The sequence below is a fragment of the Merops nubicus genome, unplaced genomic scaffold, assembly GCF_000691845.1.
Source record: "Merops nubicus isolate BGI_N331 unplaced genomic scaffold, ASM69184v1 scaffold6762, whole genome shotgun sequence".
NCBI lineage: Eukaryota > Metazoa > Chordata > Aves > Coraciiformes > Meropidae > Merops > Merops nubicus.
The window spans coordinates 1,205-16,407 of NW_008595523.1; the positions used below are offsets into that span (position 1 = coordinate 1,205).

Consider the following 15,203-nt stretch of genomic DNA (forward strand, 5'->3'; position numbering starts at 1 on the left):
ACAGGCACGGCAACAGCATCAGGGGACGTGTTCTACCGTACACTCAACCCATGTACTGTACTCACATGTTTCATGTTCTACTTTCTTTGCAGGGTTTTAATTTAAAGTGAAGAATATTTGTTTCAAACAGCCTTGCTTAACCCCTTACAGTACTGTACATTTGGAGGCTGCTTTCCCAGCAGCCACTGAGAACACGAACACGTTCACAGCCTTCAAAGGGTTAAAGCCAAAGCTGCAGTCAACCTCAAAAAAACAGTCCAGACAGCGTATTTCACTTCTCTATACAAGCAATGTGAGAGTAAGGGTCCGAAAACCTCCGTTTTACTTTTGCTGTTGGTTCATATTCATCTGAGAGTTCCTGAGCGTGGGCCACTGCAGACCCGTGTGCAATGTACACAGAGTGGATTTGATCCGTTCGCCTCGCTGGCTGCTCCCTTCGTCTCACCCTTACCTGAGACTCTTCGCCAGCACAAATCCCACCCTGGGATTCTGTACACTTGAAAATCCCAGGAGGAAGTTTTATATTTGCTGTTGGCATCACTGGAGTTCGACGGGGCACTTTGATCCTGGACAGCGTTAATGATCTGTGTCTTGAAGCCAGGGATGCAGAGGACAAGTTTGAAGAGGTTTGCAAAAGAGAAGGCACTTTGCAAATGTCTTTGGCAGGGACACTGGAGCTCTGAGCATGGCAGTGTAATCCAGTAATTGCTTTAAAGAAACAAGATACTTAGGTACTGAAAGCATGCATAAAAAGTAGCTTGATACAAGCAGCCGTGCCCAGGTAACAGCTGGCACCTGGCTGTGTGCAGTGAAAGGTGTAGAATAAAAAAAAAACACACACTACCTTAATACTGACCTTCGGTATCCACCCGTCCTGTTCTATCTTCAAGCAGGCTTTCAGTGCTTGCTGAGGTCTCAGAGTCCAGGTTTTCCTCATCAGAGCCTCGCTGGTCCAGCTCAGGTAGCCGGTAAGTTATATCCTCCCTACAGCAAAACAGAGATTGTAGCACTCTAGAAAGACAATGTCTCTGATACCAGCAACTTCATGCAGCTTGTATTCACAGCTGAACCCTCCTGCATGAAGTTGTTAAGCATTATCATGGTATTTTCTCTCAGCTAGTCATTTGTATTTCCTCTTCACCTTCCTGAAGGGCTAGATTGCTTTGGACAGCAGTGTACTGCTTTACTGTGTGTCGCCTCCACCTGCAAAGGGCAGGACCTACAGGGGGACTCACTTTTCTTCTTTTATTGACTGGATGCGATCAATGAGAATCTCCTTTTCCCGGTTATCAGCTTCAGAAGCTTCCTCCTCCTCATGCACCAAGTCCAGTTCCGAGCTGCTACTCTCACTTCCCTTGGCCTGTGAGCTTTTACTCTGCAAGACGAATACACGTGGAACACTTCTCAGTCATCAGAAGCTACACAGGTCTTGACTGTCTACCAGTTGTAAGGTGCAAGACAGATGAAGCCAAATTAAAGGCTGATGGAATTGGTAAAGAGCTGTTAGTTACCCATACAAGTGTTTCAAAATGTAATATAAATTTTTCCATTCACCTGATTGCTGAGGTTTTGTTACCTTTTTTTTTTTTGAAATGTAGTAATTCCATTTACTAGCCTCAGCTTAGTTTTAGTACTCACTTAATAAGTAATATTATTACATCCAATACAAGTTACATTTGGGGTGTCTGTATAAATACCAAAGTTAGGACAATTCCATTTGCTAGCCTCAGCTTAGTTTTAGCAGTCACTTTAGTAATATTATTACATCCAATACAAGTTACATTTGGGGTGTCTGTATAAATACCAAAGTTAGGACAGAACAGGTCAGCAGCCCTGCATGCAGTCTGGGGAGAGAGGTGCACTGACACATGCAGTCTCAACTGGTCAAAGAGTATTTAAAACCACGTTACAATAGGTGTAGTAAGGATTTTAGTCATGCAAGAGTCCCATAAGAAAACCAAAAAAGAAAGGAAAACCATGCATCTGAACACAGGCAGTTGTACATACCAGCACCCCCTCATAAGGGGAAGAAAACCCAAGTTTTACAGGCCAGAGCTAGAGAGAGATGAAGACCAAATTGACTATATGCAGCTTCTGATCAGAGTTTGGTTTGTTTTAATCATAACAACAAAAACAAAAGAAAAAGTGTATTTGCCCTAACAGAACTCAGCATATTTATTGTCCACCATCCATCTCTGGAGTGCAGGAATGACTTTGCCATGTAAGACACTCAATCTTAGTTCTGATTTGAACTGTAAGAGAACAGGTTTTGAGCACTGCAGGAGCAGATCCCCACCCCTGCACCCTTCATTTTCCAAACAGTCCAGTGCAGCTGTAAACTTAGCTCCCAGCTACAGCTTTGGGCAAGGGCAAATCTCTTTCCTTCTCATCTTGCAATGGTCTTTGACTTACTGGATGGGATGGACAGGATAAGTAAGTAGCACACCCCTCCCCGAGGAGCTGTTGGGATGGTTGCTTTGGGCAGTGTGGTTCTGTGGTTTATTTCAACACTTACCGTGTTCTGCCGGAGCAACGAGAGCCGTCGGAAAGCAATGCTCTCAGCAGCTTCCAGCTGGTTGATCTCCTCCATTTTTATCTTGTACTTCCTTATCTGTTCCTTTATGAGCATCTCAACACACCTGGACAGAAGGGCAAGAGTTTATTGAGCAACCTCTTACTGTAAAAGCTCTGGAGACAACCACAGTGGGATGAGATGCCTCTCCTGGCTTGGGGGATGGTTGCCCCAACACGTGTGGATGGCACATACTCAGTGTCCTGGTGCATGTCTTACACAGGGAGCACAGCATGGGGACAGGGTGAAGAGTCCCACAGAGCAAGCAGGACAGGACAGACTGCTGAAGGGAATGACCAGAGCCTCTCACGCTGACTCCACACAGCAATGGCACACAAACACATTACCATGGCTGCCAACTGCTTCTACCTGACTTCCCTGTGCTGGCACAGGCTTCTAGGCACAGAATGAGCCTGCTATTGCCCTTTTCCACCTCTAAGGCCCCACGGGTCAGTAAGAAGTTACAAAAAGCCATAGTTTTCCAAACTGATTTCATTGGAGGCAGATGCAAGGCCAGCCATGCAGTGAGGATGGTGAGGGGCTTTCAGAGAGCCAGAGCTGCTGGAGGGTGAGGAAAGAAAAGAAGATGAAGGACAGAACCTTCTTCAGTTCAAGGAACAATGCAGAAGAAATTATCCAAAGTATGCAGGAGACAGTTTAATTCTATATCCTACTGTTTATTATAGCTTGTATCTCAGCAATTCAAGGAAGAATGCAGAAGAAATTATCAGGGATTTCCAAAGTATGCAGGAGACAGTTTAATTCTATATCCTACTGTTTATTATAGCTTGTATCTCAGCAAAATATGTACTATTAGGGTACAATCCCCCCCCCCCAGTTTATCTTGATGTAAAAATACAAACATGATGTTTCAGACTTACAACTCAACCTCCTTTATGCTTTGTAAAGTTGAGACGGGTGAAAGGACTCAGAGAAAGGCAAATAAACCAGCAGCACCAGCAGAGCCAGGACTGAGCAACTCAACCCTTAGTTTGGTATCAGCACAGGTGTAAGAAATGCAGGCAGTAGTACTGCCCTTCCATCACAATTCAAAGCACTACGTTGTGGTAGACTACTACAACTCACATGGTTGTTTTTGAAACATCCTTCATGCTGGTTAGAGGGTCAGAGGTGTCCGGACAACGCAAGAGGCACGGAGCAAAAACAATGGCCAAGGCATTGGGTGACATACGGTTCACATCTTCTATCAAAGCCACTCTGAAAATCAATGTTCAGGACAAAATAAAGGGTGTTTTTTTTTTTTTAAGCAAACCTTTCTAGAATACAGACAATCTGAGAGTTCCCAAGTAACAGTTAATGAGTCCTCTAGGGTACTAGGTATGTACAGCACTTCAAAGAAGTTTTAAAATTATTTCACACCTACTAAGTAGACAGTTTCATGCATCATAAAAAGGAACAGGAAGCCACCCAGGCTAAGCTAGTTTCGTAGCCTTTTGAAGTACAGCTGGTAATTCAGTGCCTCCTCTCTAAAAATCCCTTTTCCCTGTGTTTAGGCATCCACTTGGAAAAGTCTGAGGTTCCTTAGATAAGAGCAGCCCCTCTACCAGTACCATTTATCCCTGCTCTCAAGACCAGCATATGTGCAAGCTTTGATAATCCTTATGCAGGTCCTGCCAGGCAGGCTAAAATCCTCAGTTCACTGTGTACCCATCTGTAGAAATGATGGTTTTCAGATGACTCACCAAGTCTTTCAGAGCTACCTTGCCTTCAGAGCTGTTCTTACCCAATTCAAATACACCAGGTGGTAGAGGTAAGCACACACCTCTTTTTAAGCACAACTATCAACTTACTTCAATTCTTTAATTTCTAAACCAGCAGCACAATCCCTGCACTGACACTCAAGGGGATTAAGATTTTAGAAGGCTTCCAGGAGGGACTCGAAGTCACACAAACTTTCTCTCCAAATTAAATAATTAAACTCATTACTTGACCAGGTGGAAGATGAGTCGCTCCAAGGTATTATGATTTGCTTGTGGAAGCTGTTCAAGGACACTGTAAATGGCACAGAGCTGCTCCTGTTTTTCTGGTAGTTCTGCACAAAGGGAGAAAGCACAAGATCATAATTGCTGTGCAGTGCTCGTGGGAAGCCACCAAGCACTTGCTGACATTGTCTACACTATCTGCAACAGATAGAGGTTAAATTCTTAGACATCATACTGTCATTTCATTTACCAATTGTTACAACTGGATGTTGAAGTACCCTCATGGCACTGCAATCTTCCTGCTTTTTGCTGCTGTTATCAAGCAACAAGTGATACATCAAGATCTCCAACAATATTTAGGGTGCCTTATTCCCACTGAAGCTAAATGAACCCAAGAATTTGAGATAACTGGCTAGCTAGATCTGTCCCAGAACACCAAGGAGAAATAAAAAGACAATACAGAAGGAAACCTATCCACATGCTTGCTGTTTTTAGGAAGGGTAGTTATACAGGGTCATTATGCTACCAAAAAAAAGTATCCTAAAAGAAGGTCAAGTAAGCTAAAGGAGAAATTCCCTGAAAAAGTCTTATGTGAAATACCTAAAAATCATTGCAGTAAGTGTACTGGAAGGAAGCAGCTTAGCCAACAGGAGCATCTTAGAGGTTCTTTTCCCAAGGACATAGTAAGTTAAAGGAAAAAAAAAAAAAGGCCATTGTTTCAAGCATTCCTAAAACCTACCGACAGCCCGGAGAAAATCGTTGTACTGTGCAGATGTCATCAGTGGATCTGGCAGTTCCCTCAGCCACTGCTTGAGGATCCCCGTGATAGTGTGAATAGGGTAATTCTCCAGTTTCACTGAGTTTGGATCTGAAAAGAAATGTTTTATTTTGAGCAGCTCGTTCCTTTGATGTACACAATGGGACCCCAAAGAATCAAGATAAGAAACACGCAAACCTCTTGAGCACAGAATCCAAGTGGGAATTCAGGAGAAGAAAAAAAAGTCTGCTGATAGTCACTGATATGTACTAGGCAGCTTTTTCCAGCTAACAGAAATAATACAGCTTGCCTGGCCACTAAAGAGCTTTTTTAAAAACACTAAAAAGTGCCACAGACTTTCAGATAGAAGAGAAAAGCAAGGAGAACTGGTATCAGGCAAGGCAGTCAGAAGGGTGGACAATGTTGCCTGACCTGCTTGCAGCAACTGTTTCAGCTCCTTCATTCGATTTGCTGATCCTGATTTCCTGTAGATGCCTTCTGTGTAGAGGCCATGCATCTCCACGTACTCCAGCAGCTTCTCCATGACAACAGGCACTGAATTCCTCTCACTGGTCAGGGCACTCACACACACCCCAAAGTGACGTGGTTCTGCATCCTGCTCATTCTGGAGTTGACAGACATCAAGCACTGTGAATACCTGTTCCCAAGCTAGAAAATTCCATTGGTTCATGCTACAATTGGCTTATGCTTCCAGAAATAAAAGCTGGGTGGTTTTTGCTAGCTTGCTGCAAGCCTTTGATCATAAGACAGATTTCCTGAGCTGCAGCTATAAAAGAAACTTTATGCTACACATCAAAGAATTTCTTTAACAGTTTGTCCAACAGAGCACACATACTCTGAAAGAGCAGTTCCTCAACTAGCTCAAGTATCATCTTTTAGAAGTATGTTCTGTTTCTGCAGCTGCAGGGCATGGCTCTGGCTATCTACAGGCAGAGAAGCAAACTTAATGTTTAAGTAATTTTTATTCAGTTCACTTTTATTTGCTAAGGAAAAAAGCAAGCCAGCATTTTGCAAGCATGACGTGTAGTATCACAGCACCTCATCCCAGATCTATAGTTCTCACCTTTTTCCCACAAGATGTACAGCTGCTCTGGATTTTGGACATGCACTTCTTGTGACAAGTCAGCTTGCAAACTAGAGAGAGGAATAATGGTTAGAAACATTCCAAATCACAGGAAAATGCTGAGTAAGTATCTTGTCTTCACTTCCTATATAACCTGTGCATCACATCTGTACCAGCCAGAGTTACACAGAGTTTACACCCACTGTAAACCCAGTGGGAAGACAGTTTTCACTCACCACTGCAGAGACAGGCCCTCTCCATGGGCCAGATGTAGGAGGAGCAGTGCTCACACGACTGCCGTATGCTCACTTGGTAGTTTGTGAACACGTGGCCATTGTGCTCTTCAATCTGGTGGGAGACAAAGAAACAAATGGGCTGTTCTTGCCTTTTAAAATTATTTAGTTTTAATAAAACTACCCTGTCTTAGATTTTCCACTTTTGTTTTACAATTACAGCTGATGGCTTTGACCTTGAAAGCAAATTTTACCCTATCTTAAGGCAGCCGTGTTTGCTGGATCATTTCCTAATTGACTGGCTAAAGTTCATCAGTGCAATACATCAGCTATAGGTTCTTATTAATATTTAGTAGTTTTCCTTTAAACTGTCTCATGATTCAGAAAGCCATTAGGCTCTAAAAGATGCTACAGACAAGCAAGAAAATGCTTGAGTACCACTTATCACTGCATAAGCAACACCTTTGATTTATGGAAAACAGTTTTATATTGTGCAACATCTTCACAGCAGAGGTGAGTGGTTTAGCATGCAAAAGAAACCAGAACTTCAGTACAAAAATCTCAAGCTCTTGGAAGTGTGTTTCTCTGTGTTCTGTGAGTGCAGCTGAGGACTCAGATTATTGCAAAAAGAAAATACTTACTGCACGATCTTGCTTTCGTTTCTTCTTCTGGGCTTTGCTTTGCTGCAGTGGAATACAAAACTGGAGTTAGTCTTTGAAATTCAGACATTCCATTCCCTTTTTTTCCTGTTCATTTTCCCAAACTCTGCTACACCTCCAGACATCTGAGACACTACTGAAGCTTCAGCTTGGTATGAGAGTTGTCTGAGCTCACACTGTCAGATTCTTAAAAACCAGCTGAGCTCATTGCCTGATGACAACAATTCCATCTCTAAAACCTTCAGAGAAATCCCAAGTTTTCATCAAAGAAAATGCACAGACACTTCTAAGATTCTGGGACTATTAAATAGTGAACAGTTCCAAGAAGGTGTATCAGTATTCAGAATTTGTTAAACGTGTGATTTGTGTATGGAAAGTGTTTCCCAAATAATGAATAATTCCATGGAAAAGGTTTGAGGTAACACAGGTTCCTTAGCCTAGTAGAGTAACACTGCTTAATCATCCCATAAGCCAGTAACAGAGTACGTTTAATAACCTTGGGCTGCTCTGATTCCTCTTTCTTTGTATATCCTCTGATGAATTCATCCAGAAGGGATTGGAAAAGATTCAAAACCAGCTTGACTTCTTTCTCTTCCCTTTTTTTGGCCAGATTTGTAACTAGAAGCTGGTAATTTTCCACCAGATCCTTGTAGCCAACGTGGATCTGCCCATTCTAGAGAAGAAAAAAAATATTATTCAGAAGACAGCCTGTTTAGCTACTGTTGAGACAGCTTCATATTTTTATGTGTTTGAGTTCAGAGGTGAAAAAGCACACTCATGATTAAAGTAAAAGATAACAGCCCCTGACAGAAACAAGTCAGCACACTTCCCAACTGCACTGTAGAAGGGCACTTGGCTGAGACAAGGCAGTGTGGGAAGGATACTGGAGAAGCTGTTGGCACCTCTTTCAGGTGTTTAAATACAGCATCATCAAGAGGCTGAAGACAGCAAGTGAATGGGAAAAGGGAAACAAAACAGCCTAAGATCAGAACTAATAATGTAAAACATTTTTCAGGTCTAACATTCAGCTTTGAATTCTATGCTAAGAATTGAATTGCTCTGTTAAAAAGCAGGAGGTCACCCATTTAATCTGCACACTGAGTTCATTTATTACCTACCAACCTTCCACTGAGACTTACTACTTACAGGAGCAGAGTACATGGTCTTGATGTTTCCTCTAAATTTCTCTGTGGCTTCGAAAAACAAACATTCAACACCAGACTTCTGGGAGCGTATATCATTGATCTAGAAGGCAAATACATCTGCATCAAATTCTACTAAAACAGGAACATCCAAATTTTTAATGTTTCATCTCATGTACTTGGAGACTTAAAGGCCTCAATACAGACTTAATTTTGTGAAGCTATCAAATCTCCACGGCTTCAAATCATCATAACAACTTGCACCTACAGTCGTAGTCTTTAAAATTCCTTACAAACAGTGAACACAGACCTGAATTTTATCACAGTTGAATGTTTTTTACCTTGTTTAGGAGGAACTCATCAAGATGTTTCAGTTCATTGGCATTTGCAATCTCACGGACCATAGAAGCTCTCCAGTTCTGAGACACACTTGAGATCTTGCTGATCTTTATGGTACGGTTCTTCTTTGTTTTACTGCTCTCCTTCCCATGGCGCTCCCCTGCCTGGGGGCGACCTGCCTGTCCAGAAGAGGCTGGGAAAGAAATTAATTTGTGTGCTGAAGCAGGATGACTGAATTTGGCAGTACTTGTTTCCACGCAAAACATCACAGAAAAGATGGTATTAGCAAGCTGGGGATTAAGTCGCAGAAACTCACCTTCTGAAACTTTCTGGGTTCCTCCTGTTTCTGGAAAGAGGACACAAGAGACAAGGGAGAGGCCATCCCCTTCTTCAACCACATCAGGACTCTCCTTTGGAATCTTCTTGTCTGGCTTTTTCCCCAAAAGTCTACGCAAAGGACTTTTAAAAGCAGACCTGAACATAAAACCAGACACAAGCTCATCCCATTAGTAATGGAAGCTGGCTCTACTACAAGAAACAGGCTCTATTAACAGTACAGCTAAACACCCACACTAGGATTAACCTCTATTGTGCATATTTCTAAGGCCCAACCAAAATTGAGCAGCACAGAAAAAGCAAAGTCTGAAAGCACATCTGGACATTCTGGTATTTACTAGATTAGAGCATTACCTTCAACATACTCAGAGACAACACAGCACATAGCCAAGACATCATTTCTGAAGTCCCTAAGTTGCAGAATGCCAGAAGCTGAAGGGGCAAACCAGGAAAATGGCATTATATGCTTGCTGAGGTCTTGAGCTTTTCTCTTGGTGTCTTATTTCTGTCTGGATGACAGAACACTGCATGAACCTTTGATCTGAGCCTGTATGCTGGTTCTTAAGTTAAACAGAACCAGTTCAAAGACAAGTGTTATGCAAGAAGCAGGGAATCTGCTCCTCAGGAGGGTCAGATATCATTCTTACATCAACATGAAGCTGCAACACCACCACTCATATGGCTGATGTCAACAAGTGTTTCTCCACAGCCCCAGGCTCGAGATGCCCTGTTCAAGTATCAATGGAAAATTTCCTTTCTGCATTTTCCTAAAGGCAGGCCAGGCACACACAGAATACATACTTGGCATCTACTTGCTGACTCGCTGGCTGCATGGAAACAACTGCATCAGAGGTAGGCAAGAGGTCACTGGGCTTCTTTTGCACAGGGTATTTCTTGTTGCCTTTTTCTTCTTCTATCGTACCTGGCAATTGCTATAGTGGAGAGGAGTCAAAAAACTACATATTGAGTGCCATAGGTTCTTGGAATGGTTTTGAAGACTAAAAGGGTGGGAAAAAAATTGCTTCATCAAGATAAATCACTTTGCCCAATAGAAATGAGCTTACTAAGATCCAAGTATATTTAATGCTTTGATCAGGAATTAATTTATTAAAAAATAAGTTTTCAAATGGTTTTATATTTGCTAATGAATTTTTTTCACATGGATATCAAGTCAAAAAAATCAACCTGAAAGGAACACAGGAATACAGAACACACTATAGCAAACTATTCACAAATCTTTAATATTTATAAACAAGGTCAATGGAGTATAAATATGCACAATAGCATCAGTACCTGATTCATGGCAAGAGACTGGGCCAGTGTTGAGAGATCACTTAGTGAAGATGAACTCCCCTTCTTTCTGCAATGTTACAAGATTAGTTCAGAATATGTATTTTACAGAAGTCTGTAGCCTCTTCACATTTACTAACCTTTAAATAACCCACACATCAAGGTTACACCTGACAGAGAACCCTGACCAACTCTTGCAACTCACTTTTAAATGCAAACTGTACTGGAGAAGTAAAGTGGGTACGTCAGATTCCCTGCCACAACAGAGACATGACACTTGCAAACTGCAGGTCACTAAAACCTTGTTTTCAAAGGACAAAAAACACACGAAAATAAACTCCAGACACTAACTAAAGCCCTGACTCTCCATTTCAATTCTGCAAGGCAGGCTTTGTGTCTTTTGTTAGCTTCTGAAAACATTCTACCCACACAGATTCAACTGCAGGACTGGGAGCCAAGAAAAAGCAGCAGTTGCTCACAGCTCTATTTTCTCCCAGAACGTGACCAGATGTACAGGCTCCCAGGAGTTCTGTCTATTTTTAAATATTACAGATATCTGTTTTCTGAAAAAAAATCAAAATAAATAGGAAGCTGCCCTTACACCAGCTGATCCTGAGGAGACTTATCCGCACGTGTCCTTTCATCCAAAGACTGACTCAGCATGTCATTCTGACCAGCATCAGACTGTCTCTTTCCTTTCCACTTCTCTCTCTTATACTTTAGCTTCTCTGGGTCATCCACATATCTCTGGATTTGGGAAGAAGTGGGACTATCCAGATCTTTGGCTGCCCTCTGCACAAGACGTTTGTTCTTATCTGCCCAGCATTCAGCTGGCGTTTGAAAGCTCCCGGCAGCAGACAGTGTATTATGAAGGTTCAGGGCAAGATTTGTTGGCCTTTCAGGGCAGTTAAAGCTTTGGCTGCCTTTTCTCTGGTTATTTTGGTTCCCTTGTGTTTTCATTCTGTCAGCTGTCGTATCACCCAGTTCTGGTACAGGTGGTTGCTCAGGAACAGAGCCACTTTCTTTTATCTCGCTCACTGGCAGTTTGTCTGCAAGAGCTTTTTCTTCACTTGGACTTTTCTCTCCCTCACTGCCTCCCTGAAGGACAGTATCTTGTGCAGAGGATTTCTTTGGCACTGGAACAGCTTCCAGGGCCTCTTCAGAAGAGGTTTGTTCCTCATGGCACAGTAAAGATGGTCCTTCGAAGGAGAAGAGGACATGTTTATTCTGTAACTCGTTATGTTCCAGCCCCCTCTGCCGGCGAGACTCGCGCTTCTCCCGGCTGGGTGCAGCTCTCTCTGAGCCCTGGGGCAAGGGGCCTTTCTCAGGTGAGCTCAGGTTTTCGGCTTGCTCCTTTGGAGTTCGATCTCCACCCCCAACATCCTGAACCAGTTCCGACTTGGGTTTCTCAGGCAACTGCTCTGTTGCTGGTGCACTGTCCTTGCTTGTATTGTCCTCTCTGTCCTGATCTTCCTCAATTTCTCTCTGCTCTTCTTCATCTTTCTGCTTTTCTATAGCCATTTTCTGAAATCTGTTAGGAATTTTTAAGATGAAGACACAAATATTTAGTGCCCAGCAGTGAAGAAAAGCACTCAACTAATTAAATGCAGCCTAAAGAGCACTACAGAAAAGGCACCGTGTATCTCACTGCTCCTCTTCCTTTACCTCTTTCGCTGCAGATGCCCTCTGACCATGGCCTGCAGGAGACAAATCCTCCTCCTCTGCTGCAGGAAGCGTTTCCTCTCCCTGTATCTTCTCCAGGCTGACTGAATGCAGATGGCAGCATCACTCCTCTGCAGAGCCACCCTCACGCAGCGGGCACGCCAGCAAGCCTGGGGAGGGAGACTTCCAGAGTAAGGGAGGAGTGCTGGAAGGTGGGGAGCACTATTAGAGAGGGTTGGTTTGTTAGGAAAAGAGGATGGGCAGTTCTCAGATACCTGCAGAACAATGGCTGCCTGCCGTGTCCTGAGGAAGCGTCTCCTTTCTAAAACCATCCTGAGCCAGCTCTGGAGGAGAATGATCTTCCTGATCACTTCTTTGTGTAGTGTATCCTGTAGTACCTGCCGCTCAGCCTCTTTCATAAAAACCTGCTCAGTTAAAGAAAAGTTCATCAACCAACAGTTAACAGGAGCCTTTTAGCCCCCACTGGAGCTATCTCCATAAGCTAAAAAGTAAGAACGGTTAATGCTTACTATTGAACTAACCCTTAGCAGCTGACAGCATCCCCCAAAAGCAAAAGTCCTTTTGTTTTACCCAATCTGTGTTTGGGTTCTAAACCATACGACTGTACTTACAGCCTTCAAATCACAGTCTCCTAAAAGGAAAACATTGACTTGTTTGGCAATGCCAACAGCAACAATTCCCCAGAAGTATTATGCAGGTAATGGAGAATTGTGCTGTACTGCAAGACAGCAGATTGGCATCAGAACCAAGGAGGCAACTACTAACATCTGTGTCAACATTAGCAAGAGTTAACAGCTAGTTTAAATACAAATTGCAAAAAAAGAGTAACACCTGTAATTGCACTAAATTTTGCAGTGTACATCAGTATTTCTTATTGGCTTACAGAAAGTTTCACAGACCTTGGTCTTCCCTATTTGATAGTAGTTTTCATTCAGTTTTAGTTTCTTCAAATAAACACAAATGTCTTCCTTAGAGGCTTTCGCATCTTTGGGCAGTAGCACCTGAAACTGGTCTATGAATTCCTGTAAAAAGCAGAGGTAGCAAGAGATCAAAGTTAGAAGGCAATTCACAAGTTTAGAGTTTTATTTTAGAAATGTAGTAAAGACATTCAAGCTGTAGAGTTTCAAAGTACTTATTTTTCACTCCAGATTGAGGTATTTTTTCCTCCTCTGTAAAAGGCAGCTTCATTGAGCCTCCAGCTACTGGCAAGATCACCTATGGGGTTTATAAAGCTGCACTTACAGGGTATTATATAGAAAACTAATTCATACAGAGACCATAATGTGCAGCACTGACTGCAAGGCAGCACTCAGAATGCTTCCCTTTGGGCAACAAGTCAAACAACTTGCTGTTAGATGACTCGCTCAACAGTTCAGACTACAACTTGTTACCTTGCAGGCTCTCAAAACCAGCATCAATTTTTATGGTTCATCCCAAGTGGTCATGAACTTCATACAAAGAGACACAGAAAAGACTCTGAGGCAACACATGTTTTTCCAAGAGGAGCATGTATTTCTGAAAGCATAATCCACTTCCAGTTCCTCACATACCTGGAATGTGTATTTGGCACTGTAGCCAGATCTTCTGATTCGCACCGTTTCTAGCATGCCAGTGTATCTTAGCTGTTGCAGCACCAAGCTTTCATCAAAGAGCATCTCTTTCTGAAAAAGATCAGCAGTCAACAGCTAGGACATGTCTGAAGGGCCCTATTTCTGCCCAGTAGAGAAAGCACATCCTGTTTTCACACCCTCATTACCCTTCACCTTCATACAGAATAAGGAAGAAGTCAAAGGAGATCTGTTATGGGGCTGGAGGACAGATCCTCAGCCACCAGGCCAGCCCAGCTCCTCAGGCAGTCTCACCTTCTCGGCGTTGGAGCGGATGCAGCGGATGAAGAATGGCTCAGCTTTTCCCAGGGTCTCCAATAACTTATTAAGTGAAGTCTGAAATGAAATAAAGACATTTTTCTTCTTCAGGTACCAGCATTTGGAGTTGCATTTGACAGCAGTACATCATCTCCTCAGCAGTAAAGTTGTTTCAGATCCAATGGCTATACAAAATCCTATTCCATCCAGTATGGAGTTTCTCCCATAGTACACAGGAGATCTCTGTGGGTTTTTTTCCACCTTTTCTCAAGATAATTAAAAGTGGGGTTTGCATGTGCTGTAACAGCAGCACTAGATCAACATACAGGGATGAGGCTGATTGCTACTGATAAATAACATTTCATATCATAAAGGTAATCTCTAAACAGTCTAATCAAGTAATAAACTCTACTTCAGACAAATCCAAAGAATAAAACCCACTTTGTTTTTCAAGCAAGATCAGCTTAAATCAGCCCAGTCACCTACCTGGAACTGTGCACTTATGCTGGGGGGCTTCTTCTTTTTGTGTAAGTGCAAGAGGGATTTTGTAGTTCGATCGTGCAGGGTCATGCTTACTATGAGCTTCAGAGATTTGGAATCCAGCAAGTTCTGGAAGAAAGTTTTCAAAGTCAACAAAGCACAAATCTCTTAACTGACAGGGACATATTTCTGTCTGCATCAAAATGAGTCAGAATGAAACCAACTATCTAGACTTCCACATTCAATGATATGTTACATTTCATGATTGCTTCTAGTGTGGACCAAATCATCTTAACAGTGGACAAGGTGAATTACATCATCACTGTGTTTGCTTTCCATGACTTGATTAGAAATGGCTTTATGTATTTATGGCATCTCTAGTGTAATTAGAGGCTAATTCACATTTTTTTTCCAGTTCAGTGATTCTTATAAAGGTGAACATTCACCTATCCCTCAGATTGTCAAAAACGGAATTTTAGAGGATAAATGACACAACTTCCCTGCACTAAGAAAAAGTATTTTCTATTTTGAAGTGAATTCCATCAATCAGAATGATGTTCACAGTGGGGAAAAAAACCCCAACAATACCAAAACCCAAAAGAAATCTAGATTTGTTGAATAACTTTACCTTAGGAATGATCTGCTTTTGTTTGACACCTCTACTTTTCCTGTTAAAAAATTAAAGATAATTTAGAAAAAAAAATATACATGATTTTTTTTATTATTTCAGCAAGCCATAAGTTTGTATAATTTATAAGGCAAGATGAAGAACAGAAGAAAATGAGCACAACAGCATCAGGGTGTGTTCATGCATGTCTCT

At 42.2% G+C, this 15,203-nt stretch overlaps 1 protein-coding gene across 1 annotated transcript in view; it reads right to left on the bottom strand.

The window, feature by feature from the left end:
• Positions 1-271: 271 nt before the first annotated feature.
• MYO9B (myosin IXB) overlaps positions 272-15,203 on the bottom strand; it is a 33,621-nt gene continuing 18,689 nt past the window's right edge. Inside the window, 25 exon segments of the mRNA XM_008936066.1 lie at positions 272-708; positions 836-984; positions 1,236-1,375; positions 2,516-2,639; positions 3,659-3,790; positions 4,520-4,625; positions 5,255-5,383; positions 5,705-5,897; positions 6,357-6,427; positions 6,593-6,704; positions 7,231-7,272; positions 7,745-7,921; positions 8,395-8,493; positions 8,732-8,922; positions 9,046-9,203; positions 9,867-9,997; positions 10,359-10,425; positions 10,957-11,886; positions 12,021-12,187; positions 12,293-12,442; positions 12,938-13,060; positions 13,589-13,699; positions 13,901-13,981; positions 14,390-14,512; positions 15,012-15,051. Coding sequence (XP_008934314.1) covers positions 272-708; positions 836-984; positions 1,236-1,375; positions 2,516-2,639; positions 3,659-3,790; positions 4,520-4,625; positions 5,255-5,383; positions 5,705-5,897; positions 6,357-6,427; positions 6,593-6,704; positions 7,231-7,272; positions 7,745-7,921; positions 8,395-8,493; positions 8,732-8,922; positions 9,046-9,203; positions 9,867-9,997; positions 10,359-10,425; positions 10,957-11,886; positions 12,021-12,187; positions 12,293-12,442; positions 12,938-13,060; positions 13,589-13,699; positions 13,901-13,981; positions 14,390-14,512; positions 15,012-15,051 — 4,183 coding nt within the window.